At 42.1% G+C, this 24,994-nt stretch overlaps 2 protein-coding genes and 1 pseudogene across 4 annotated transcripts; 1 reads left to right on the top strand and 2 right to left on the bottom strand.

Annotated features, from left to right (window-relative positions):
* Window positions 1-7: 7 nt before the first annotated feature.
* On the top strand, window positions 8-14,635 carry LOC115197948 (glycogen [starch] synthase, liver-like; annotated as a pseudogene).
* A 150-nt stretch (window positions 14,636-14,785) lies between these two features.
* On the bottom strand, window positions 14,786-16,195 carry LOC115197947 (spexin-like). Its single transcript, XM_029759616.1, has 5 exons — window positions 16,190-16,195; window positions 15,889-16,033; window positions 15,588-15,650; window positions 15,328-15,414; window positions 14,786-15,165 (listed from the first exon to the last, which is right to left on the bottom strand). The coding sequence occupies exons 1-5, from the start codon at window positions 16,193-16,195 to the stop codon at window positions 15,101-15,103; spliced, it is 366 nt and encodes a 121-aa protein (XP_029615476.1). The 3' UTR covers window positions 14,786-15,100.
* A 5,142-nt stretch (window positions 16,196-21,337) lies between these two features.
* LOC115198661 (vesicle transport protein GOT1B) lies at window positions 21,338-24,717 on the bottom strand. 3 transcript variants are annotated; one of them, XR_003879275.1, is made up of 6 exons: window positions 24,544-24,717; window positions 23,991-24,082; window positions 23,464-23,642; window positions 23,119-23,200; window positions 21,950-22,399; window positions 21,338-21,914 (listed from the first exon to the last, which is right to left on the bottom strand). XR_003879275.1 is itself a non-coding variant. In XM_029760786.1 (5 exons), exons 1-5 carry the CDS (start codon window positions 24,566-24,568, stop codon window positions 22,361-22,363), a joined length of 417 nt encoding a protein of 138 aa, XP_029616646.1. In that variant the 5' UTR covers window positions 24,569-24,717; the 3' UTR covers window positions 21,338-22,360. The 3 variants fall into 3 exon arrangements, 2 of the variants coding, with proteins under 2 accessions (XP_029616646.1, XP_029616647.1); XM_029760786.1 differs by having other exon boundaries at window positions 21,338-22,399; XM_029760787.1 differs by lacking the exon at window positions 24,544-24,717 and adding an exon at window positions 24,218-24,449 and having other exon boundaries at window positions 21,338-22,399.
* Between the last annotated feature and the right edge of the window lie 277 nt (window positions 24,718-24,994).

The following is a 24,994-nucleotide window of genomic DNA, read 5'->3' as shown; positions in this document are numbered from 1 at the left end:
CCCGTGCATGCAGCCAGGGAATGTTGACTTTCTGTTCAAAGACGAGGGTCAGATTCAATCACAAAAAGTAGGACAGTGGACTTCTAGGAGTGACGAACTGGGACCATGGGATGTGTGTTGCATCCTCTTCTGAGTTCAAGTGAACTCCAGTGGGATATTCAGATGTGAAAAGATAGACAGTTTACAGTTGAACCTACAGAGGAGAGGACCAACACACTGAGAGAGCATCAGTGGCACTTACCTTTTCTTGCCCCTGACCCGTTCCTTATCCATGACGTCACATGACGTCTGCCTCTGCGGGATGAGGAAGTTCTACCTGTAGACGACCTGCTCTTGTTTGAGTTAGCCTGGGAGGTTACTAATAAATGTTAGTATTACCTGACTGAGAATGATCTGCATGGAGATAGACAATTCACTGTAAAGTCTCTTCTAATGGTCTTGGTTCTTGGAGTATAACTGTTTTGTGTCCCTCCTCAGTAAATGTTATAGTGACAGTGGATGCAATGTTGTATGTATTATCTACAGATGCCATTGATGATCTTGCAATTTTAATAGTACATCACTTATTTTAGGCAATGTTACTACTTTTGTGTAAAGATGGGTTGCAGTGAAGTGTACAAATATGGAGCAACTCTTAAAGAGTTCATGACCCCTGGATTATTGGTCCAGATTGGTCAGATATGGGATACTATCATGATTGAGAGGATCATCTTAAAATTCATCTGGGGCTGTGACAGTTTAGCCTAATGCCAGTGTCACCTGTCATCTTCTTTTTGCTAAATATGGTCATCTTTGAATCTTTGGTCCCAAAAGAGCAAATGTTGAAATACGTTGAAAATACAGTGTGATTGGAGAATATTAACTGTCTCACTGTCTGAACTGTTAGACATTTCATTGAAGATAAATACACAATCTCTGTCAAATACATATGTCTTAATGTTGTTTGTGTAACAGGATGTGTGAACCATATGAACTATGGTTATATAAACTATATGAACCTTAACCTTACTGGCAAAATAAACGTGTGTTCCTGGAAAATAGACTAAAATAGACATGAGAGTCCCAATGATCATAGAAGCAATGCACTTTTTATACACTGCTCAAAAAAATAAAGGGAACACTTAAACAACACAATGTAACTCCAAGTCAATCACACTTCTGTGAAATCAAACTGTCCACTTAGGAAGCAACACTGATTGACAATACATTTCACATGCTGTTGTTCAAATGGAATAGACAACAGGTGGAAATTATAGGCAATTAGCAAGACACCCCAAATAAAGGAGTGGTTCTGCAGGTGGGGACCACAGACCACTTCTCAGTTCCTATGCTTCCTGGCTGATGTTTTGGTCACTTTTGAATGCTGGCGGTGCTTTCACTCTAGTGGTAGCATGAGACGGAGTCTACAACCCACACAAGTGGCTCAGGTAGTGCAGCTCATCCAGGATGGCACATCAATGCGAGCTGTGGCAAGAAGGTTTGCTGTGTCTGTCAGCGTAGTGTCCAGAGCATGGAGGCGCTACCAGGAGACAGGCCAGTACATCAGGAGACGTGGAGGAGGCCGTAGGAGGGCAACAACCCAGCAGCAGGACCGCTACATCCGCCTTTGTGCAAGGAGGAGCAGGAGAAGCACTGCCAGAGCCCCACAAATGTGCATGTGACTGCTCAAACGGTCAGAAACAGACTCCATGAGGGTGGTATGAGGGCCCGACGTCCACAGGTGGGGGTTGTGCTTACAGCCCAACACCGTGCAGGACGTTTGGCATTTGCCAGAGAACACCAAGATTGGCAAATTCGCCACTGGCGCCCTGTGCTCTTCACAGATGAAAGCAGGTTCACACTGAGCACGTGACTGACGTGACAGAGTCTGGAGACGCCGTGGAGAACGTTCTGCTGCCTGCAACATCCTCCAGCATGACCGGTTTGGCGGTGGGTCAGTCATGGTGTGGGGTGGCATTTCTTTGGGGGGCCGCACAGCCCTCCATGTGATCGCCAGAGGTAGCCTGACTGCCATTAGGTACCGAGATGAGATCCTCAGACCCCTTGTGAGACCATATGCTGGTGCGGTTGGCCCTGGGTTCCTCCTAATGCAAGACAATGCTAGACCTCATGTGGCTGGAGTGTGTCAGCAGTTCCTGCAAGAGGAAGGCATTGATGCTATGGACTGGCCCGCCCGTTCTCCAGACCTGAATCCAATTGAGCACATCTGGGACATCATGTCTCGCTCCATCCACCAATGCCACGTTGCACCACAGACTGTCCAGGAGTTGGAGGATGCTTTAGTCCAGGTCTGGGAGGAGATCTCTCAGGAGACCATCCGCCACCTCATCAGGAGCATGCCCAGGAGTTGTAGGGAGGTCATACAGGCACGTGGAGGCCACACACACTACTGAGCCTCATTTTGACTTGTTTTAAGGACATTACATCAAAGTTGGATCAGCCTGTAGTGTGGTTTTCCACTTTAATTTTGAGTGTGACTCCAAATCCAGACCTCCGTGGGTTGATAAATTGGATTTCCATTGATTATTTTTGTGTGATTTTGTTGTCAGCACATTCAACTATGTAAAGAAAAAAGTATTTAATAAGATTATTTCTTTCATTCAGATCTAGGATGTGTTGTTTAAGTGTTCCCTTTATTTTTTTGAGCAGTATAGTATAGGGCTCTTCAGTTCTGTGTACTGTATATGGACGGATCTGTTGTCTGAGTCTATCCTGATGTTGTTGTGAAGAGTTCAGAGGTCATCCACTTATGCAGTATTGGGGATTAGTGAACTACTGTATATGTAGTCAACTAGTTCAACCCACAAAGCTCATAACTAAGCTAAGTACCCTGAGACTAAACACCTCCCTCTGCAACTGGATCCGGGACTTCCTGACCGGGTGCCCCCGGGTGGTAAGGGTAGGCAACAACACATCTGCCACGCTGATCCTCAGCACGGGGCCACTCAGGGGTGGTGCTTAACCCCCTCCTGTACTCCCTGTTTACCCACGACTGCGTGGTGAGACAGCCTATAGGGAGGAGGCCAGAGACCTGGCAGTGTGATGCCAGGACAACAACATCTCCCTCAATGTGAGCAAGACAAAGGAGAAGATCGTGGACTATAGGAAAAGGAGTGCCGAACACGCCCCATTCACATCGACAGGGCTGTAGTTGAGCGGGTCGAGAGTTTCAAGTTCCTTGGTGTCCACATCACCAACAAACTATCATGGTCCAAACACACCAAGAAAGTTGTGAAGAGGGCATGACAACGCCTTTTCCCCTTCAGGAGACTGAAAAGATTTGGCATGGGTCCCCAGATCCTCAAAAAGACCTACAGCTGCACCATCGAGAACATCCTGACCAGTTGCATCACTGCCTGGTATAGCAACTGCTCGGCATCTGACCGTAAGGCACTACAGAGTGTAGTGAGTACAGCCCAGTACATCACTGGGGCCAAGCTTTCTGCATCCAGGACCTGTATACTAGGCGGTGTCAGAGGAAGGCCAAAAAATTGTCAAAGACTCCAGTCACCCTAGTCATAGACTGTTCTCTCTGCTACCGCATGGCAAGCGATACCAGAGCGCCAAGTCTAGGTCCAAAAGGCTCCTTAACAGCTTCTACCCCCAAGCCATAAGACTGCTGAACAATTACTCGAATGGCCACCCGGACTATTTACATTGACCCCCCTTTTGTTTTTACACTGCTGCTACTCGCTGTTTATTATCTATGCATAGGCACTTGACTCCTTCCTACATGTACAAATTACCTCAACTAACCTGTACCTCCGCACATTGACTCTGTACCCCCTGTATATAGCCTCATTCTTCTTATTTTATTGTGTTACTTTTTACATTATTTTACTTTAGTTTATTTAGTAAATATTTTCTTAACTCTATTTTCTTTAAAAAGTAGTTTGGACGTAGTGAAGTAATTGGTAGCTTGGTAAACTATATTTTAAGAGTAGCTTCCCCAACACTGCTTATCATGTATATGTATTTGGCATCAGGGAAACGTCTTATGCACCTATCATGGTGTGCAAACGTAATACAGGGGTTTCTGATTGTTGATGGTCCTCTTCACAAATATTTGACTGTAGCTTATCTTTTACGCAGCATTTTCAAATTTATTTTGTTATTTATATCATGGTCTTTGTTTTTGTTAATTCCAGACTATTAATCGTGCAAAATACACAATATCATGCAGAACTATATCTTAATATGTGGACACACTCACCTCCCCTCATGTGTGTCATAAGTCACAAGTTAGAAAGTTTGACTCTCATGTATGTTATATATTTTTCCTCCAGTTGATGGGATCTACACAGTGATCCAGACCAAGGCCAAGATAACAGTGGATGAACGGGGGAGAACTTATTCATGATGGGGCCGTTTTCTGAACACAGTTTCAAGACCCAGGTGGAGCAGTGTGAGCCCCCAAACCCAGCCATCAAGAAAGCTATGGGCGCCCTTATTGACAACGGCTGCCTGGTACTCTACTACAGATTTATTATATAATCTTATTTTCTATTCTATTCTATAGGTGTGACATGCAAGTGGAGAATACACAATCCTGTAGTAGTACTTTCTGTCCAGAAGAGGGCAGCCATGCACTTCTACAGAAGTAGGCCTACACCGTTAACGCCAATGGAGTTAGATAGAGATGATGAGTCCACAAGTTGGCAGACAAACACCATCTCCAGGATCAGAGACAAACAAATACATCAGCAGCTTCAGAAACTATTATTTAGTAGTATTTCAGCTTTGGCCCATGTGTTTGATACTGTGATTGTGGGTTTCGTGTTGGTTGGTACTGTCTTCTAGAACCACACATATCTTTCCATTTCCATTTCCATTTACGTCATTTAGCAGATGCTCTTATCCAGAGCGACTTACAAATTGGTGCATTCACCTTATGATATCCAGTGGAACAACCACTTTACAATAGTACATCTATATCTTTTTTGGGGGGGAGGGTGTGGGGGGTGGGGGGGGGGGGGGGTTAGAAGGATTACTTAATCCTATCCCAGGTATTCCTTAAAGAGGTGGGGTTTTAGGTGTCTCTGGAAGGTGGTGATTGACTCCGCTGTCCTGGCGTCGTGAGGGAGCTTGTTCCACCATTGGGGTGCCAGAGCAGCGAACAGTTTTGACTGGGCTGAGCGGGAACTGTGCTTCTGCAGAGGTAGGGAGGCGAGCAGGCCAGAGGTGGATGAACGCAGTGCCCTAGTTTGGGTGTAGGGACTGATCAGAGCCTGAAGGTAAGGAGGTGCCTTATGTTGGGATTATACTGTGTGTTTTAGGTGTACTTTGGGCGCTGGCTGATCGAGGGCAGTCCCTATGTGATCCTATTTGACACGGGGTCAGCAGCCTGGAACCTGGACCGATGGAAGGGGGATCTGTGGGACACCTGTGGTATCGGTATGCCCGCCCATGACAGTGAGGCAAACGTTTTTGGATCCATGGTTGCCTGGTTCTTTAAAGAGGTAATTTGTCAGCTTGATAAGGATGCTGTGAAGAATACTCGGAAAGAGGTTTAAAGATTGCTGTATGGGTTTGTTTTTTGAAGTCAAGAATATCTGCTTGATGTGAATATCTTAATGTCAGATACCTTTAAAAATAAATTATACAGTAGCCTACTTCTTTTTACTCAAAACATATTCACCCTCTTGGGTAATATGAGATTATAGAGCTAATCATCAGTAATTCGTTGCTTTCATTCCTATTTAACCGACCAGCTTGGAGACTCGCCCAATGTCCTCGACCATTTCCAAGAGTGGCAGGCAGGGGGAGGACTTATTCTCTGTCGCTCGCGGAAGATTCCCTTGGCAACCATCATCACAACCCATTCCACTCTGTTGGGACAATACCTCTGTGCCGGAAATGTGGACTTCTACAACAAATTGGACAAGGTAAAGAGGCCACGCACACACACACACACACACACACACACACACACACACACACACACACACACACACACACACACACACACACACACACACACACACACACACACACACACACACACACAAACCTATAAACTTTCGTTATTGAAATTCCTCACTAACTTTTTCAGCTTTAACAATGTTGGGGTAATAATACGTTAAGCATTGTTTGTCTCTCCCGTGCGTCAGTGAGCTATAGGGCTGTGGCTTTGTGATTCAAATGCCTCACAAAACGTTTTGCTCATCACAGAGTCAGGTGTTTTTGTTAGATTTAGAGTTTCTCCCAGTGTCTCCCCTGTGTGTCAGTAAGCTATGGGTCTGTGTTGTGTTTGCGCTGGTGTATGGAACTGTAATTGGCCCTCAGGCTAAGTGTAAAAAGGTCATTGTGGGCCTAAAGGTCATTCACTGGGCAGGCTGAGTAATTGACAGCAGCTTCTCATTATGGAGAGGAAGAGGAAACCTCCTCCTCGCTGGCAGACAGGAGACTCAAGGGAGATCCCACTTCAAACATTTGTCAAACTCTAAATGAACCCCATAGCCCCAATAATAGTTAGTGTAGAACATTTGAAAGAGTTTTATTCACAGGTTTCATTCACTATTTAACTGATATTTACTTAGAATGTGAATGACAATTGGTAATTACACAATAGTTCTCTTAATAATGACCTATTAATGACTCTTGTGTTGATTTCTGATGTGCCCCTGTCAGTTCAACATAGACCAGGAAGCTGGTGAGAGGCAGATCTACCATTGCTACTGTCTGGAGAGAACTGCTGTCCACTGTGCCCATGTCTTTGCAACTGTACTTTACAACTGTACTCCTATTGAACATAAAGTGACAGAGCAGGGATATTTGATATTGAAGCAGGCTGGGTTTCTCTCTGTCTACTGTACAGATATGGTGATGCCGAACAGATTGAACATCAAGAAGTTCTCAGCCATGCACGAGTTCCCAGAACCTTCACTCCACTAACCAGGGTCGGATTCAGGAATTTATCAGGGGACACTTCTATGGGTAAGAATTAAGTCCTTATTATGTTTTCAAGTTTGTTATCCAATATACTGCTAACTACAGTACCAGTCAAAAGTTTAGACACACCTACTCATTCAAGGGTTTTTCTTTATTTTTTAATATTTTCTACATTGTAGAATAATAGTGAAGACATCAAAACTATGAAATAACACATATGGAATCATGTAGTAACCAAAAAAGTGTTAAACAAATCAAAATATATTTTTTATTTGAGATTCTTTGTAACGGCTGTCGTAGAGAGGGGACCAAAGCGCAGTGTGTTGATTGCTCATGATGAATATTTATTTTAACTCAGAACACTAAAGAAAAAATAACAAAGCGAAAACGCACAGTTCTGTCAGGTACAGAAAACTAAACAGAAGACAACTACCAACAAACACAGGTGGAAAAAAACCCTACTTAAGTATGATCTCCAATTAGAGACAACGAGGACCAGCTGCCTTTAATTGGATATCATCCCAAAAACAACAACATAGAAATAGAAAACTAGAACTTAAACATAGAAATACAAAACATAGAAAAACACAAAACACCCCCTGTCACTCCTTGACCTACTCTACCATAGAAAATAACATCTTACTATGGTCAGGACGTGACATTCTTTAAAGTAGCCACCCTTTGCCTTGATGATAGCTTGCACACTCTTGGCATTCTCTCAACCAGCTTCACCTGTAATGCTTTTCCAACAGTCTTTAAGGAGTTCCCACATATGCTGAGCACTTGTTGGCTGCTTTTCCTTCACTCTGCCATCAACTCATCCCAAACCATCTCAATTGGGTTGAAGTCAGGTGATTTTGGAGGCCAGGTAATCCGATGCAGCACTCCATCACTCCTTCTTGGTGAAATAGCCCTTACACAGCCTGGATGTGTATTTTGGGTCATTGTCGTGTTGACGTATTGCTGCAGAATGCTGCGGTAGCCATGCTGGTTAAGTGTGCCTTGAATTCTAAATAAATCACTGACAGTGTCACCAGCAAAGCAACCCCACACCATCACACCTCCTCCTCCATGCTTCATTGTGGGAACCACACATGCGGAGATCATCCGTTAACCTACTCTGCATCTCACAAAGACACGGCGGTTGGAACCAAAACTCTCGAATTTGGACTCATCAGACCAAAGGACAGATTTACACCGGTCTGATGTCCATTGCTCGTGTTTCTTGGCCCAAGCAAGTTTCTTCTTCTTATTGGTGTCCTTTAGTAGTGGTTTCTTTGCAGAAATTTGTCCATTCAATTCTTGGGCGGCAGGTAGGCTGGTGGTTAGACCGTTGGACTAGTAACCGAAAGGTTGTAAGATCGAATCCCCGAGCTGACACGGTAAAAAAATATGTCGTTCTGCCCCTGAACAAGGCAGTTAACCCACTGTTCCTAGGCTGTCATTGAAAATAAGAATTTGTTCTTAACTGACTTGCCTAGTAAAATGAAGGCCTGATTCACGCATTCTCCTCTGAACAGTTTATGTTGACATGTGTCTGTTACTTGAACTCTGTGAAGCATTTACTTGGGTTGCAACTCTAATGAACTCATCCTCTGCAGCAGCGGTAACTCTGGGTCTTCCTTTCCTGTGGCGGTCCTTATGAGAGCCAGTTTCATCATAGCGCTTGATGGTTTTTGCGACTGCACTTGAAGAAACGTTCAAAGTTCTTGACATTTCCCGTATTGAATGACCTTCATGTCTTAAAGTAATGATGGACTGTCATTTCTCTTTGCTTATTTGAGCTGTTCTTGCCATAATATGGACTTAGTCTTTTAGCAAATAGGGCTATCTTCTGTATATCACCCCTACCTTGTCACAACACAACTGATTGGCTCAAGCATTAAGAAGAAAATAAATTCCACAAATTAACTTTTTACTTTTTACTTTTAACACTTGTTAATTGAAATGCATTCCGGATGACTACCTCATGAAGCTGGCTGAGAGAATGCCAAGAGTGTGCAAAGCTGTCATCAAGGCAAAGGGTGGCTACTTTGAAGAATCTCAAATATAAAATATATTTTGATTTGTTTAACACTTTTTTGGTTACTACATGATCCCATATGTGTTATTTCATAGTTTTGATGTCATCACTTTTATTCTACAATGTAATTAAAAAAAAATAATGATGGGCCTCTAATCAATACTGCACATCTACTGGTCTCTCTCAAAAGAAAATTACAGTTTAATCCTTAATTCTTCATTACATTTTACATTTACGTCATTTAGCAGATGCTCTTATCCAGAGCGACTTACAAATTGGTGCATTCACCTTATGATATCCAGTGGAACAACCACTTTACAATAGTACATCTATATATTTTTTGGGGGGGAGGGTAGGGGGGGAGGGTTAGAAGGATTACTTAATCCTATCCCAGGTATTCCTTAAAGAGGTGGGGTTTCAGGTGTCTCCGGAAGGTGGTGATTGACTCCGCTGTCCTGGCGTTGTGAGGGAGCTTGTTCCACCATTGGGGTGCCAGAGCAGCGAAAAGTTTTGACTGGGCTGAGCGGTAACTGTGCTTCCGCAGAGGTAGGGAGGCGAGCAGGCCAGAGGTGGATGAATGCAGTGCCCTTCTTTGGGTGTAGGGACTGATCAGAGCCTGAAGGTAAGGAGGTGCCGTTCACCTCACAGCTCCGTAGGCAAGCACCATGGTCTTGTCATCTCATTTAAGCTTTTTACCTTCTCTCCCAGGTGCATAAGAATAACGTCACAGTGGTGGTTTTCTTCATCATGCCAGCCAAGACCAACAACTTTAACGTGGAGATGCTGAAGGGACAGGCGGTGCGCAAACAGCTCTGGTACGTCTGTGCAACCCACAATGGTGCACCTCATGGAGTTCTGCAAAATGTCTGCAATATTAGCACCAAACATTTTTATGAAAATAACATTCTAATTTGCATTCTTCTTAGAATTTTGCCTTGGAACTCGTGTTGCCAACATGGTTCCTATTAACATGTTAAATCTAAAACAGTTTGCTCATTATCTACTGTATGTATCTCTCTCTGACAGGGACGCTGTGAAAGATAAGTTTGGCAAGAGGCTTTACGAGGCTTTGTTAATGTAAGTCAATTAAAAACAATAAAAGAAAATATAGAGTCTCTCTTCCACCAGTGTATTCACCAGACCTGTACTGTATGTCATATCAGTGGAACACCCCTCTATTTAGCAAGGAAATCCTTAGCAGGCTTTTGTTATGAATGAACTAAGGCTGCACTTCAAATCAAATCAAATGCTATTTGTCACATGCGCCGAATACAAGTGTAGACCTTACCGTGAAATGCTTACTTACAAGCCCTTAACAACAGTGCAGTTCAAGAAGAGTTAAGAAAATATTTACCAAATAAACTAAAATAAAAAATAATAAAAAGTAACACAATAAAATAACAATAACGAGTCTATATACAGGGGGTACCGGTACTGAGTCAGTCTGCGGGGGTACAGGTTAGAGGTAATTTGTACATGTAGGTAGGGGTGAAGTAACTACGCATAGATAATAAACGGCGAGTAGCAGCAGTGTACAAAACAAATGGGGGGGGGTCAATTCATGCGGATGGTGTGTGACCTTTGGGTCTTTCACGTTACGAAAGTGTGGAACGAGCTTCCGTGTTAATGAAGGGCTTGTCCATGCGGGTTCTAATGTGATTACTTGAGTGTTGCTTTTCTGACCTGCTGATGACCTCATGATGTCTTCAGAGGAGACATCCCTGTATTGGACACCATCCTGGACAGAGACGACTTCACCATCATGAAGAGAGCCATCTATGCCACACAGGTAGGAGTTGAAGAGACAGATAATGTATGAAATATACTGAGGTTAAAGATTATAGAATAGAATAGCCGTAAGAAGTGCATTATACACAGTAATAAAGCCATTAAGTGTTAGGTTGTTGAGAATGCTGACAGTCTCCATACAGTAGATTGGGTCAAGTCTACATTATGATTAAAAGACCGGCGTATAGACATTTGTATGATGAACATCAAATAAAACAGAGTTGGGGTGTGAGACAACCAGAGTGGTAGAAAGACAGAGAAAACTGGACAACGAGGTAATATGGCGATGTATCGTCCAGAGAATCCCCATACATTGTACCCTGCTGTTTTATGAATGGAGTAACTAAACATTGACGTGGTAGAATGGGCCTATAGGGTCAATGTGAGGTATGACCCTGTAAGGTGATCAATTCAGAATGGGCCTGGGGGATACCTGGTGCTAAAACCATGAATGAATGGACCCTGCAGTTATACAGCCCAGCGTGAATCATTGAACCGCCATAACACCAGGCCATGGGTCAATAGATTGGATGGTGTTGCACTATTTAATAGCAAAGTGCCAATAACAATGGCGTTGTCACTTAGATTTATTCATGTCACATGTGTTTAGGCGTAAAATGATGACATAGGTGTTTGATTGGTGGACAGATTGTGGCCGTCGTTACTCTCACTGCCATTTGTGTTGACCCTGAGATGTACCCGTACAGAATGACTTGTCTGTCGGCACTTTTGCTGCATTCACACAGTGGTTAGGGTGACAAATGGCTTTGCATGTCTACTAAGTTCTTACGCTTCAAAGCTGACGTGAGATGTAGCAGCCTGTTCACTTGTGACATGTTTTTAGCATTACTGTCTGTTCAGCAACTCTTTTACATGCACGTTCATATCTTCTGGGAGAAAGGCTTGTGTTTCTTTTGAGGGTAATCCCAAGAGAAGAGAATCATTAAATATCATTAGGCCAATGGATAGATATTCTCCTTCAGATCCATATTCCTGATGTCTACCCGTAAAGGTTATTAGTCATGGATCAGTGACTTATAGATGTTGATACGCGCCATGTTTACTGCTCAAGGCACGTGCACATTGATGACGCAGTCACAACACATGCACATGCATGCACGTACACAGACACACACACACACTGTACTCTGTCTGTTTCTCTCTCTGCAGAGACACACCCTTCCTCCAGTGACCACTCACAGCATGCGGGATGACGCCTCTGACCCCATCCTGGCCAAACGTGAGACGCATCGGCCTCTTCGACGCTCGCACTGACCGAGTCAAGGTATGCAGGATGTACGTTTGATGTCCATGTTTGTTTATGATAATGTTTTTGCCTCGTTTATTGTGTTAAACCAGTTGAAGAATTGGCTGGAGAAGGTCTGGCAGCCGAGACGTTGACAATATAAAAGATATCATAAAGGCTCATATGTGCATATGATAAGTAATACCGGTTGCCCCCCCCGTATAGAAAACCGCTTTCATTGTACTTAAAGGACTAAAATCAAAGAGAAAAGATGTGGAAAAGATAATGGACTTATACATTTTTCTATAATAACTTATCATTGTTGAGAATTTACAATCAACAAAATAAAAGCTAGACAATTAGGCCCCCATTGATTTTGTTATAATGTTTGAGCATAAGAACACAATATTAGCCATGTCAAAATGCGTAGAATTGTAGGAAATTAGCTTTAAAACTACTAAATGTTCTCTAACCTCCATGGCAAACTGTATAGAATTTCAGGAAATTGGCTTTAAAATGGCAACATTTCCTTTCAGCTCCATGGCAGGATGTGTGGAATTTTCTCTCCGCTGCCACGATAATGTGTTTTACTTATTCTTTAGTCTGTGTATGTATTTTCACAGCACAACACTTATGGTGGGTCACGAACAAAAAAAGTTTGGGAACCCCTGCATTAGAGTATACAGTATATGCCATTTAGCAGACACTTTTATCCTAAGTGACTTACAGTCATGCGTGCATAGATTTTACGTACGGTTGGTCCTGGAAATCGAACCCACTATCCTCGTGTTGCCATCGCCATGCTCTACTAACTGAGCTACAGAGGACCCTTAGAGCATACAGTATAGCCAGTGTAGTGCTGATCTCTATATTTTATTCTAAATGGTACTAACAGACATGTTTCCTGATACTATCAGATAGTGTTCCACCCAGAGTTCCTGTCCTCCACCAGCCCCCTGCTTCCTATGGACAATGAGGAGTTTGTACGAGGCTGTCGCCTGGGGGTCTTCCCTTCTTACTACGAGCCCTGGGGATACACACCAGGTGACCTGTCACACTTACACAGCCTGCAAACATAAACTCCATCACTTTGGTTTTCTCTGGCTAATGTTTATAACATTGTTTTTGTGTATTCCTGTGTGTGGAGAGTTGCATGATGTGTGGGTGCACTATTATGCTGGAGTTGTTATTGTTCCCCAGCTGAGTGTACTGTGATGGGGGACACCCAGTGTGACCACCAACCTGTCTGGCTTCGTGGAAGAACATGTGTCAGACACCACAGCATGCGGTATGTACAGTACATGCGTATAGACCTCTCCAGTTTCATCACCAAATCAGTGCATAGTTTGAGTGACCTCTTATGGAAGAGCTCTGATTATATTTTGGGAGTTCCCCCGAAACCCAGAAGAACAGAGTGACTCTCTTCAGTGAAATTCAAGCCCCTACTTCCTATCAGTCAGCAGTTTAGAATAGAATAAATACTCTATTTATAATAGAATGGAATACTTTATTCCTGCGTCTCACTGATCCGTGCCTTGTCCCGCTCCTCTCAGGGATCTACATAATGGACCGGCAGTTCCGTTCGGCAGATGACTCGTGTAACCAGCTGACCCAGTTCATGTTCGGTTTCTGCCAGCAGTCCACACGACAGAGCATCATCCACAGGAACCGCACAGAGAGGTTGTCGGACCTGCTGAACTGGAGGTACCTGGGACGGGTGAGTCGCTATGGGTCCATATCCCTGTTCATCTAATGGTTTGAAAGGCAGGTGGATCTCACAATACAACAAAGTTTAGAAAACAAAATACTATGACCAACATTGCAGCACACTGAAACTAATTCCACTGAATTGCGCGCTTTTGGTGCTAACTTCATTGCTATGCTTTGTTATTTGTACGATTTTCTTTTGTAACGTGTAATGTAAACAATGTCCCTTCTTTCTTTGGAGGATTATTTTATTGTTCCTTGTTCAGACTAGTTCAGTTGATTCAGGATTGGTTCAGTTATGTTTTAGTTGTGGTTCAATCGATTCAGTTGATTTATGTTTGCAGTTCTTCATGCACACCCGGAGCCTGGCTCTCAGCAGGGCTTTCCCTGACAAGATGGAGCTGCTGGCCCCGCAACAGGTGAGAGGAGAGTCTGTCTTCCTCTGGCTCTGTTGATAGACACTATAGATGCGTCAGAAATTCAGAGTTCATCCATTCCCTGAGCTTGAATTGACAACCTAGCATTTTAGTAAATGACAAGACATCCTTTGGTATTTGTCCAATCTGTTACTACTGTTTTCTGAGCACTTCCTTCTTGAGTAAAACAACCTCTCTCTGCTCATGTGTTCACGGTTTATATGATGTATGTATTGTACAGGTGCAGTTGCACTGTGGTTTTTCCAGAGACGTGAATAATTTGTATCTCCTCTCTCTCTCTCTCTCTCTCTCTCTCTGTGCCCCCCTCCTCTCGGCGTCAGTGCACTCTACCCCCCACTACAGTGATGAGGAGGATGATGATGAAAAGCTATATGATGAAGATAAGGAGGTAGAGCGGGACAGGCAGAACATCAAAGCCCCCTTCACTCTGGGTGTCACGCCCGAGGGCAAGAAGACACACCCAGGAGAGACTGCCAACTGAGAGATCTCTCGCTACTAGCCTGGGATGGCCAACCCTGGTCCTTGAGAGCTGCAGTAAGTGCAGGTTTTTGTTCCAGCCCAGAATGTACAATATTAGATCTGTTGTAGGGACACTGAGCCTTAAGCAGCTGTTACACATAATTACCTATGTATAATTTCTAAAACAAAATACCTATTATTTTGATGATAAAAGTCCCCTCACGCCCACAGGAAATGAGACATAAATAGTTTACTCAATAGTTATATATCAGGAATTGCATTGAGAGGTCTCTCTCTCTATAGCCTGGGATGGCCAACCCTAGTCCTGAATACATTACTTATATGATCAGACAAGTGTTGCTATGAATTCAAAATAATTTTAATAAACATTGTATTAAATAATACATTGAAACATTTTCAGTGTAGCCATACTTAGAGTCCAGTGTTTTTCTCACATCGCATTAAATAGTCTACATCCAACAACAAGAGATCAACAGATGCAATAGATTAGAATGTTATCAACAATAATAAATACATTATAAAAATACATCAGAAGTACTCTCTTTTCCATGCCGGCAAGTCTTGAAAGTACAGTTGTTCAGGATTTTCTTCTCCTGAAAGGAAAAAAGATAAGTGCAATTAACTTTATGGCAATTTCAAACCTATAGCTTGGATGTAGTTAAGGGAACCCGATGCCTGAATTAGCGCCTATTGAGGTGGGCTTCCTTAGATGTTTCCTTAACCATTACTGTAGGCTGCAATATGACCCAACTCACCATCCTCCTTGGCTTGCTGCAGGAAATTGAGCAGGACTGTGGCTGCCTGGTTCACACTGAGTTTCTCTGTGTTTTGACTCCGAGTCTCTGAAAAGAGGATGTCATAACAGAGTAATGATATTTAAAAGTAAAAGATGATCTTAAAATCTCAAATCACCCTATTCCCCATACAGTGCACTACTTTACAGAGCCATACAGTAGCAGAGCCATACAAAATAAGAATATGTGCATACTGCTAAATACAAGTGTATTGTATTTACCTAAATGTAATGTGTCATATACGTCTCCCTCTTTTCTGTCCTCGCTGATAAACCGCCGTCCCTCTGTAATAGCAACATACACACAGTTATGAAATACAATATATTTTAGTTGCATTCATAAATAAACATACATGATAAGGAAATAATAGACAACTTCAGATTTCAATTATAATGTTAATCCCTTTCCGTTGCATATTATTTCCAATTATTCTCTGTGGAGGAAATAAATGCAGAAATACATTTAAAAGGTATGTCAAAGGAATGCAAAGTATGATTAGGCTAATATAGGTAGTAGACATACGGGTGCCCTTGAGGTACAGCATTGCCTGAGGTGACCAATTTCTCCTCTGGAAACTGCCCTTCGGTGCGCTCCACGAATGGGAGACGAGCGTTACCAGAAGTAAAAGAGCAAGTGCATAAGCTGTAATAGTCCTCACACCCTGAAACAGTTAAAAGTAAAGTTATGCTGTATGAACAAGCAGACAATGTAAAACAAATATGCGTTCAAAATAAATGACAAGAAGGTAATCATTTGCATGCGCCATGCTCATCTCCATTCATAAAAACGCAAAGATCAAAATGTACCTCAACAGGCAACTTACCTTCATTGCGACGGAGAATATTAGGTCCCTGTAATGCCAGTAGAGATCCGGGCAGAAGTTGTGTGCCTTGGCAAACGTTATCCCTGTATTTATATTGGGCTGGTGAGGGAGACCTCGTAGCCCACAGCGTAACGCATTATGGATGTCAACAGCAATAGGTCATGTCAATTTGATGAAAGAGAGGTGGACTCCAAGCGCAGAGAGGGAATGCAGAGAGGAACCAATCAAATCAATTACTCACATTTTAATGTACACAATACACATTTTATGTATACAATTAGCTGCCAAAGGCAATCATAGATCTACAGTACCTTCAGAAAGTATTCACACCCCTAGGCTTTTTACACATTTATTGTGTTACAAGGTGGGATTACAATGGATTTAATTGTCATTTTTTGTTAATGACCTACACAAAATACCCTGTAATGACAAAGTTAAAAAAAAATCTGAAGTTTGTAAAAAATTCATGAAAAATAAAACAGTAATACAGTATATCTTCATTACATAAGTATTCGACCCACTGAGTCAATACGTGTTAGTAATTACAGCTGTGTCTTTCTGGATCTCTAAGAGCTTTCAATACCTGGAATGTACAATATTTGCATATCAACATCTTTAAATTCTTCAAACTCTGTCAAGTTGGTTGTTGATCTTTGTTAGACAGCCATTTTCAAGTCTTGCCATATATTTTCAAGACGATTTAAGTCAAAACTGTAGGAACAAGATGTTGTCTTGGTAAACAACTTCAGTGTATATTTGGCCTTGTGTTTTAGGTTATTTTCCTGCTGAAAGGTGAATTTGTCTCCCAGTGTCTAATGGAAAGCAGACTGAACCAGGTTTTCCTCTAGGATTTTGCCTGTGCTGAGTTCTATTACATATATTTTTATCCTAAAAAAATCCCTAGTCCTTGCCGATGACAAGCATACACATAACATGAAGAAGCCACCACCATGCTTGAAAATATGAATAATGGTACTCAGTGAGTTAGGAAGGACGCCTTAATCTTTGCAGTGATTGGGTATATTGATACACCATTCAAAGTGTATTGAATAACTTCACCATGCTCAAAGGGATATTCAATGTCTGCTTTTATGAGAAAATAAATTCCATCTACCAATAGGTGCCCTTCTTAGAGAAACCTTCCTGGTCTTTGTGATTATATCTGTGTTTAAGATTCACTGCTCGACTGAGGGACCTTACAGATAATGAATTGTATGTGTGGGGTACAGAGATGAGGTACTCATTCATAAATAATGTACAAAATCTATTATTGCAAACAGTGAGTCCATGCAACTTAATATGTGACTTGTTAGGCACATTTTTACTCCTGAACTTAATTAGGCTTGCCATAACAAAGAGGTTGAATACTTATTGACTCAAGACTTTTCAGCTTTTTTCTTTTTTGTAAAAATGTCAAAAAATATACAGCATCAGTCAAAGGTTTGGACACACCTACTCATTGAAGGGTTTTTCTATATTTTTACTATTTTCTACATTGTAGAATAATAGTGAAGACATCAAACCTATGAAATAACACATATGGAATCATGTAGTAACCAGAAAAGTGTTAAACAAATCTAAATATATTTTATATTTGAGATTCTTTAAAGTAGCCACCCTTTGCCTTGATGACAGCTTTGCACACTCTTGGCATTCTCTCAACCAGCTTCATGAGGTAGTCACCTGGAATGCATTTCAATTAACAGGTGTGCCTTGTTAAAAGATAATTTGCGGAATTTCTTTCCTTCTTAATGTGTTTGAGCCAATCAGTTGTGTTGTGACAAGGTAGGGGTGATATAAAGAAGATAGCCCTATTTGGTAAAAGACCAAGTCCATATTATGGCAAGCGCTATGATGAAACTGGCTCTTATGAGGGCCGCCACAGGAAAGGAAGACCCAGAGTTACCTCTGCTGCAGAGGATAAGTTCATTAGAGTTAACTGCACCTCAGATTGCAACCCAAATAAATGATTCACGGAGTTCAAGTAACAGACACATCTCAACATCAACTGTTCATGCCTTCATGGTCAAATTGCTGCAAAGAAACCACTACTAAAGGACACCAGTAAGAAGAAGAGACTTGCTTGGGCCAATGAACACGCGCAATGGACAATAGACCGGTGGAAATCTGTCCTTTGGTCTGATGAGTCAAAATTTGAGATTTTTGGTTCCAACCACCATGTCTTTGTGAGACGCAGAGTAGGTGAACTGATGATCTCCGTATGTGTGGTTTCCACCGTGAAGCATGGAAGAGGAGGTGTGGGGGTGCTTTGTTGGTTACACTGTCTGTGATTTATTTAGAATTGAAGGTACACTTAATCAGCATGGCTACAACAGCATTCTGCAGCAATACGTCATCCCATCTGGTTTGCGCTTAGTAGGACTATCATTTGTTTTTCAACAGGACAATGACCCAAAACACACCTCCAGCCTGTATAAGGGCTATTTGACCAAGAAGGAGAGTGATGGAGTGCTGCATCAGATGACCTGGCTTCCACAATAACCCAACCTCAACCCAAGTGAGATGGTTTGGGATGAGTTGGACTGCAGAGTGAAGGAAATGCAGCCAACAAGTGCTCAGCATATGTGGGAACTCCTTCAAAACTGTTCCTCATGAAGCTGGTTGAGAGAATGCCAAGAGTGTGCAAAGGGTGGCTAATTTGAAGAATCTCAAATATAAAACATTTTGATTTGTGTAACACTTTTTTGGTTACTACATGATTCCATATGTGTTATTTCATAGTTTTGATGTATTCACTATTATTCTACAATGTAGAATAGTAAAAATAAAGAAAAACCCTTGAATTAATAGGTGTGTCCAAACTTTTGACTGGTACTGTAATTCCACTTTGACATTATGGGGTATTGTATGTAGTCCAGTGACAAAAAAAATCTAAATTTAATAACTTTTAAATTCAGGCTGTAACACAAAATTTGGAAAAAGTCAAGTTGTGTGACTATTTTCTAAAGGCACTGTATAAGGTAATATTTTATCAAAAGTAAAGAAAGAAGCCATTTAATGCAAAATGCTGAGACACTATCAGTATTCTTACTGTTGTAAAAAATGAAAGTAATTGCTTTGGAAATATTGATATGTTTACTTCTTGTGCAGTGAAGCCGTTCATGGATAGATACCTGGTCGTTTTTATGAATGAACAGCTGACAGTCTCCCAATGAATGTAGGAGTGTTTGATTGGGATAGACTCAGGGAAGCTGGAGGTGATGGGTTCCCTGGGATTCTCATTGACATTTCCATCAATTATTATATCTAGCCTAATGCTGGTAAACAATCCCCCACTAAAACTAAACAATTGCAGAGAAGTGGAGCAGTAGGCCTAGCATATGCCTACGGTGTAATGTGTATTGAGACAAAGAATACATTCTTCCAAAAGTTATTCATACATTAAAAATGAAGAAAATGATAGTAGGACCATCTGGACTTGTGATAGTTAAATAAAAGTGAAATAAAACAATACAAAGAAAAGCACTACAATCTTACAATTTATGTGGATAAATGTTGGGATAAAAAGGCCTGCCATTATAATGTGTTCCATTTTCATTTTGGGGGGTCCCGAGTGGCGCTGTGGCCTAAGGTACTGCATCTCAGTGCTAGAGGTGTCACACCCTGACCTGAGAGAGACGGTTTGTTTCTCTATGTGGTTAGGTCAGGGTGTGGGGTGGGCATTCTATGGTGTCTATTTCTTTGTGTTGAGCCGAGTATGGTTCCTAATCAGAGGCAGCTGTCTATCGTTGTCTCTGATTGGGAATCATACTTAGGCAGCCTTTCCCAACCTGTAGTTGTGGAATCTTATTTTTGTACTGCTTGTTATAGCCTGCAAGATGTGACGGTCGTTTGTGTCTGATTTTGTTTAAGTGTTGTGATTTATAATAAATATTAAGATGAACACTCACCACGCTGCACCTTGGTCTACTCCTTTGGACGGTCGTTACAAGAGGCATCACTACAGACACTCTGGTTCGAATCCAGGCCATGATTGGGAGTCCCATAGGGCGGCGCAAAATTGGTCCACCGTCGTCCAGGTTTGCCGGTGTAGGCCGTTATTGAAAAATAAGAATTTGTTCTTAACTGACTTGCCTAGTTAAGTAAAGGTTTAATAAAGAAGTCCAGTCATGCGAGTAGTGATGTCATGTTTTTGACCCTGTGAGACTATTACCATAGTGTATACAAGTGCCTTGTTGGCCTATGCCATTGTGTAGATTGATGAGGGAAAAAAACGTTCATACATTTTAGAATTAGGCTGTAGTGTAACAAAATGTGGAAAAAGTCAAGGGGTTTCAGAACAAAAATATGAACACAAAATGCAACAATTTTATTGAGTTACAAGTCATAAGGAAATCAGTCAATTGAAATAAATTAATTAGGCCCTAATCTATGGATTCACATGACTGGGCAGGGCCGCAGCCATGGGTGGGCATAGGCCCACCCATTGGGGAGCCTGCCCCAGCCAATCAGAATGAGTTTTTCCCCACAAAAGGGCTTTATTGGAGACAGAAATACTCAGCTTCATCAGCTGTTCGGGTGGCTGGTCTCAGACGATCCCGCAGGTGAAGAAGCCGGATGGGGAGGTCCTAGGCTGGCGTGGTCTGAGTTAGGGTTAGGGTTGGTCTGCGGTTGTGAGGCCGGTTGGACGTACTGCCAAATTCATTAAAACGACGTTGGAGGCGGCTTACGGTAGGGAAATGAACATTCAATTATCTGGCAACAGCTTTGGTGGACATTCCTGCAGTCAGCATACCAATTGCACACTCTCAAAACTTGAGACATCTGTGGCATTGTGTTGTGTGACAAAACTGCACATTTTAAAGTGGTCTTTTATTGTCCCCCGCACAAGGTGCACCTGTGTAATGATCATGCTGTTTAATTCGTTTCTTGATATGACACATCTGTCAGGTGGATGGATTATCTTGGCAAATTAGAAATATTGACTAACAGGGATGTAAACAAATGTGTGCACATAATTTGAGAGAAATAAGATTTGTGCTCGTATGGAACATTTCTGGGATCTTTTATTTCAGCTCATGAAACATGGGACCAACACTTAAGATGTTGCATTTATGTTTTTGTTCAGTATATTTGCAATTTGTCACAATGAAAACACAATGAATGACAGACAACGGCACAACGCAAGTTTTTCAAAAAAAGTGTAATTACAAAAGTGTCAGACAAAACATTGTCAAACCATTGTCATTTCACATATAACCATTCCATTCAGTTCCCTCCATTCCTATAGTTTAGATTGATACAATTCCAACTCAAATGAAGCTCTTTTAAAAAAAATAATAATAATCTACTGAAGTTCTCATCCAGTCATACACAGAAATTACAGAAAAATAAGGGGAAAATATGCAACTGCCAGATCTGGTACTCATAACAGGCGTGAGAGAAAAGGAAAGTAAAGCTCTTTTCTTCCACAGGACTCAAGTTTTAGTCCAGTGCGAGAAAGCACAGGCACCATAAGTAGGACCAGGAGTCTTTCCAATACCTGACCAGGAAACCACCTATAACTATGGCTTCGAGCTTTCCCTGGTTATATGGTCAGGAAACCCTAACATGGTCTAAGATCTGTTTGTGCCATCTTGCGAACTCCTAGTTATTTTTTGGCAAGACAGCACAGAACTAGAAAAAACCCCTGGCCCCATCTACAATGTAACAATGGGACCAGCTCTCCTCCTCCACTCCTCTTCTGAGGTTGTCCAGAGGCTATCTTCAGAGGCGATGACATGGTGAGTTTGTCTGTACATTCAATAGTAGAGTAAGAGAGCCAAAATGCTTCTCTTCAGTCCGTTAGAGGGACTCTCCTCCTCGTGGGGAGTTCTCCAGTAGAGGAGAGCAGCATTCAACAACGACATGTAAAACATTCTGGGGTAGCCATCGTAACCAACTCCAGATTCATTAGTAACAGTCGCTCGTAGCAACCAGGACTGGTACCCTTGACTGGTACGGACCTTAAAATTGCAGAATCAAGATACAAAAAAGCAGACCATTTTCCCTTTAAATGGGAAGAGGTCTTCATATACAAAGTCTCATGAAAATTACCTAGCTAACTGTTGGACGTAAGCAATTGACCAATGGGGGTTAAGTGGCTTTATGAGAACTACTGTATCATAAATATAATAGAGATTTATTATCTTCATAAACAAAAAGTCACTGTTATACCATGGTGCTGCTCTCTCCCACTTTGTCCACAAACTGAAAGAGAGAGAAAATAAACAAATATAAGTCAACAGTCTACTGTCCCCTTTGCAAAGTAGAGCAAAATAGATGACATATACAAGCTTCACTAAAATGTTTAGTGCATAGTTGTACACGGGCAATGAAACGTTTGCTTGACGTGACTGAGTAGACTATACAAAACGGTGTGAAGAATAAATGCTGTTGCTGGTGTCCTATTACAAATTCCCTACTCTGGTCAGGCATAAGGCAACATTACAGTATAACATACATTATAAACAGATGTGAATCATGCTCACATGCAAGGGAAAATCTGCAGTGACTGACCAAGACTGCGGATTGTCCTCAGAGTTAATTACGAAGGCTTTAAAGAGACAGAGACACATTCTCCTCAAAACAAGTGACTCCACGAACATACACCTCAAAACACACACACACGCTCTTATATGAGAAGATTGAGTGACACTGTAGGAGACACTACAGCCTTCCAGAACCACTGTCAGAAACCAAGTGAACCCTGTGTTGTCTTTAGTGTAACCACCTCAGCCCACACTGCATTGTAGCTCCTGTTCCCATACTCTTACTCAACCAGTGGTGTAGTGGAGGGTAAACGCAAGTAAACACAGTTTACCCACCGGGAAAAATACATTGAAACTATAGGAGCGTTACTTTTTCGCCACGACCGGCGATCAGAATTTACCCAACAATTTTTGTTTAACGCTACAACACTAACTCACCCCACTGATGAATGGGAGGTTTAGCAGGGAGCCCAGGATGGGTATCCTTCTGATGAAGCCTACTGCCACTGGGAAGAAACCCCTGGAGAAGATAAAGAGAAAGACAGAGAGGGGGCAGAGAAAGAGAGAGAGTTAGTTGACAAGAGCAAGCACATGATGACGGACTACGGCTCTTTACACGCAGTAAGCCCTTGCATTAAATGGGGGCTGCACTCAACAGGGGGTGGGGGCGAGACACAGTTGACAGGAAAAAACAAAGTTTGGCTTGATTCCCTCCAGACTAGATCTTATTCTAAAGATAAGCTTAGCAAACTCAGCCTGGTGCCTGTACTGTACTGTACCCACCTGAATAAAAGGAAAAAGCCATAGACCTCCAGGACCACTCCCACAATGGGCCAGCCTATAAGAACGATCAACACTCCTCCCAGGAAGAAGCTGGTGGCCTTCATCTTGTGTTTCTGGAAGAAGAAGCGGAACGTCCTCTCCAGACCGATCACAAACGACAGGCCAGCCACAAACAAGATCTATAGAGAGAGATAGAAGGGACAGGGAAAGGACAATGTCAATGTTTGTTGACAATGACAGAGTACTTTACAATTAAACCCTACACCTCTCTACTACTCCATAAGGTGGTGATTGTTCTCCGTTGAGAGAGACAGAAAGGCACACACTAGAGGGTGAACAACCGTTAACCCTCAATCAAAGAGCTCTGACTCTGCAGCTGTGTGTTTCTCAGTGTCACTAGAGATAATGGAATTGCAGATCACACCAACATCCAATAAATATAGCAAAACGTAAGCCTCATGTATGTAGCTGCAGAAGGTAGGCAAACATTCTGAATATGAACTGTGGATGGTGATGAAATCACTCACATTTCCTATTGCAAGGAGGGCTTTGTCAAAAAACAGGATCATTCCAAAGAAGAGGAAAAACACGCCGAAGCCTGTAAGTCCCATTCCGATCTCTGCAAGAAAGAGGAATCACATTATTTCAAGAATCCAAGCACACTAACGTTAATACGTTTCAATCACAGGAGGCTGCTGAGGGGAGGACGGCTCATAATGGCCGGAACGGAGCGAATGGATGGCATCCAACATACCATTCCACGAGCCTGTCCTCCCCAATTAGGTGCCACCAACCTCCTGTGGTTTCAATTGACGTCCTCGCTTCCTAGCCAGCCATCTGGCTCAGAATGAATGTCATTAATTAGCTAGCTAACGTTAGCTGTCAATGGTCACTTTATCTAGCAAAACATACTATTTAGCTAGTTAGCTATTTCTAGCTGGTTTCCTCACATAAAAGAATAGCCTAGCTTAATTTAGCTACTAATGTAGCTGAGAGAGGCTAGCTTGCTAACGTTAGCTAGAGAGCTGGAACAAGTTGGCCAGCAGCAACAACCGTTAGATAAAATAGAAATCGCCTTACTCTGTGAGTCCGTTAGAGAGATCATTTTAGCAATGAATCAACAGCTCGTAAAATGTACAAGTTGACACTGTTAATTGTATTGTACTAAAATACAAGTTCAAGTACTACTATAACAGCTGCCACTGTAGCACTAGCCACGTCTTCCGGAAACACGCCTTCTTGGTTACGTTAGAAAGATTATTCTTCCGGACAAAACCAGGGGTGCATTCAACATTCTAAAAGATTGTATAAAAACGTTGGTGAAAAGGTTAAGGAGAGCACTTCTCTGCTGAATATAACTAGGTAGTTGTTGGAAAATGTCTGCCCTGCCTACATACACTTATCTATTTTCCGGATGGAAAATGTTTTCTAGGTTGTATTGTATTGTAAAATAAAGGTTAAATAAAATAAAACATTGATTCAGCATTGATTGCAGTTGGTTTGTTGAATGTACCCCATACCGTGGAGAAAG

Source organism: Salmo trutta, chromosome 8 (assembly GCF_901001165.1).
Source record: "Salmo trutta chromosome 8, fSalTru1.1, whole genome shotgun sequence".
In the NCBI taxonomy this organism is placed as follows: Eukaryota; Metazoa; Chordata; class Actinopteri; order Salmoniformes; family Salmonidae; genus Salmo; species Salmo trutta.
This window is presented reverse-complemented; position numbering and strand designations above follow the sequence as displayed.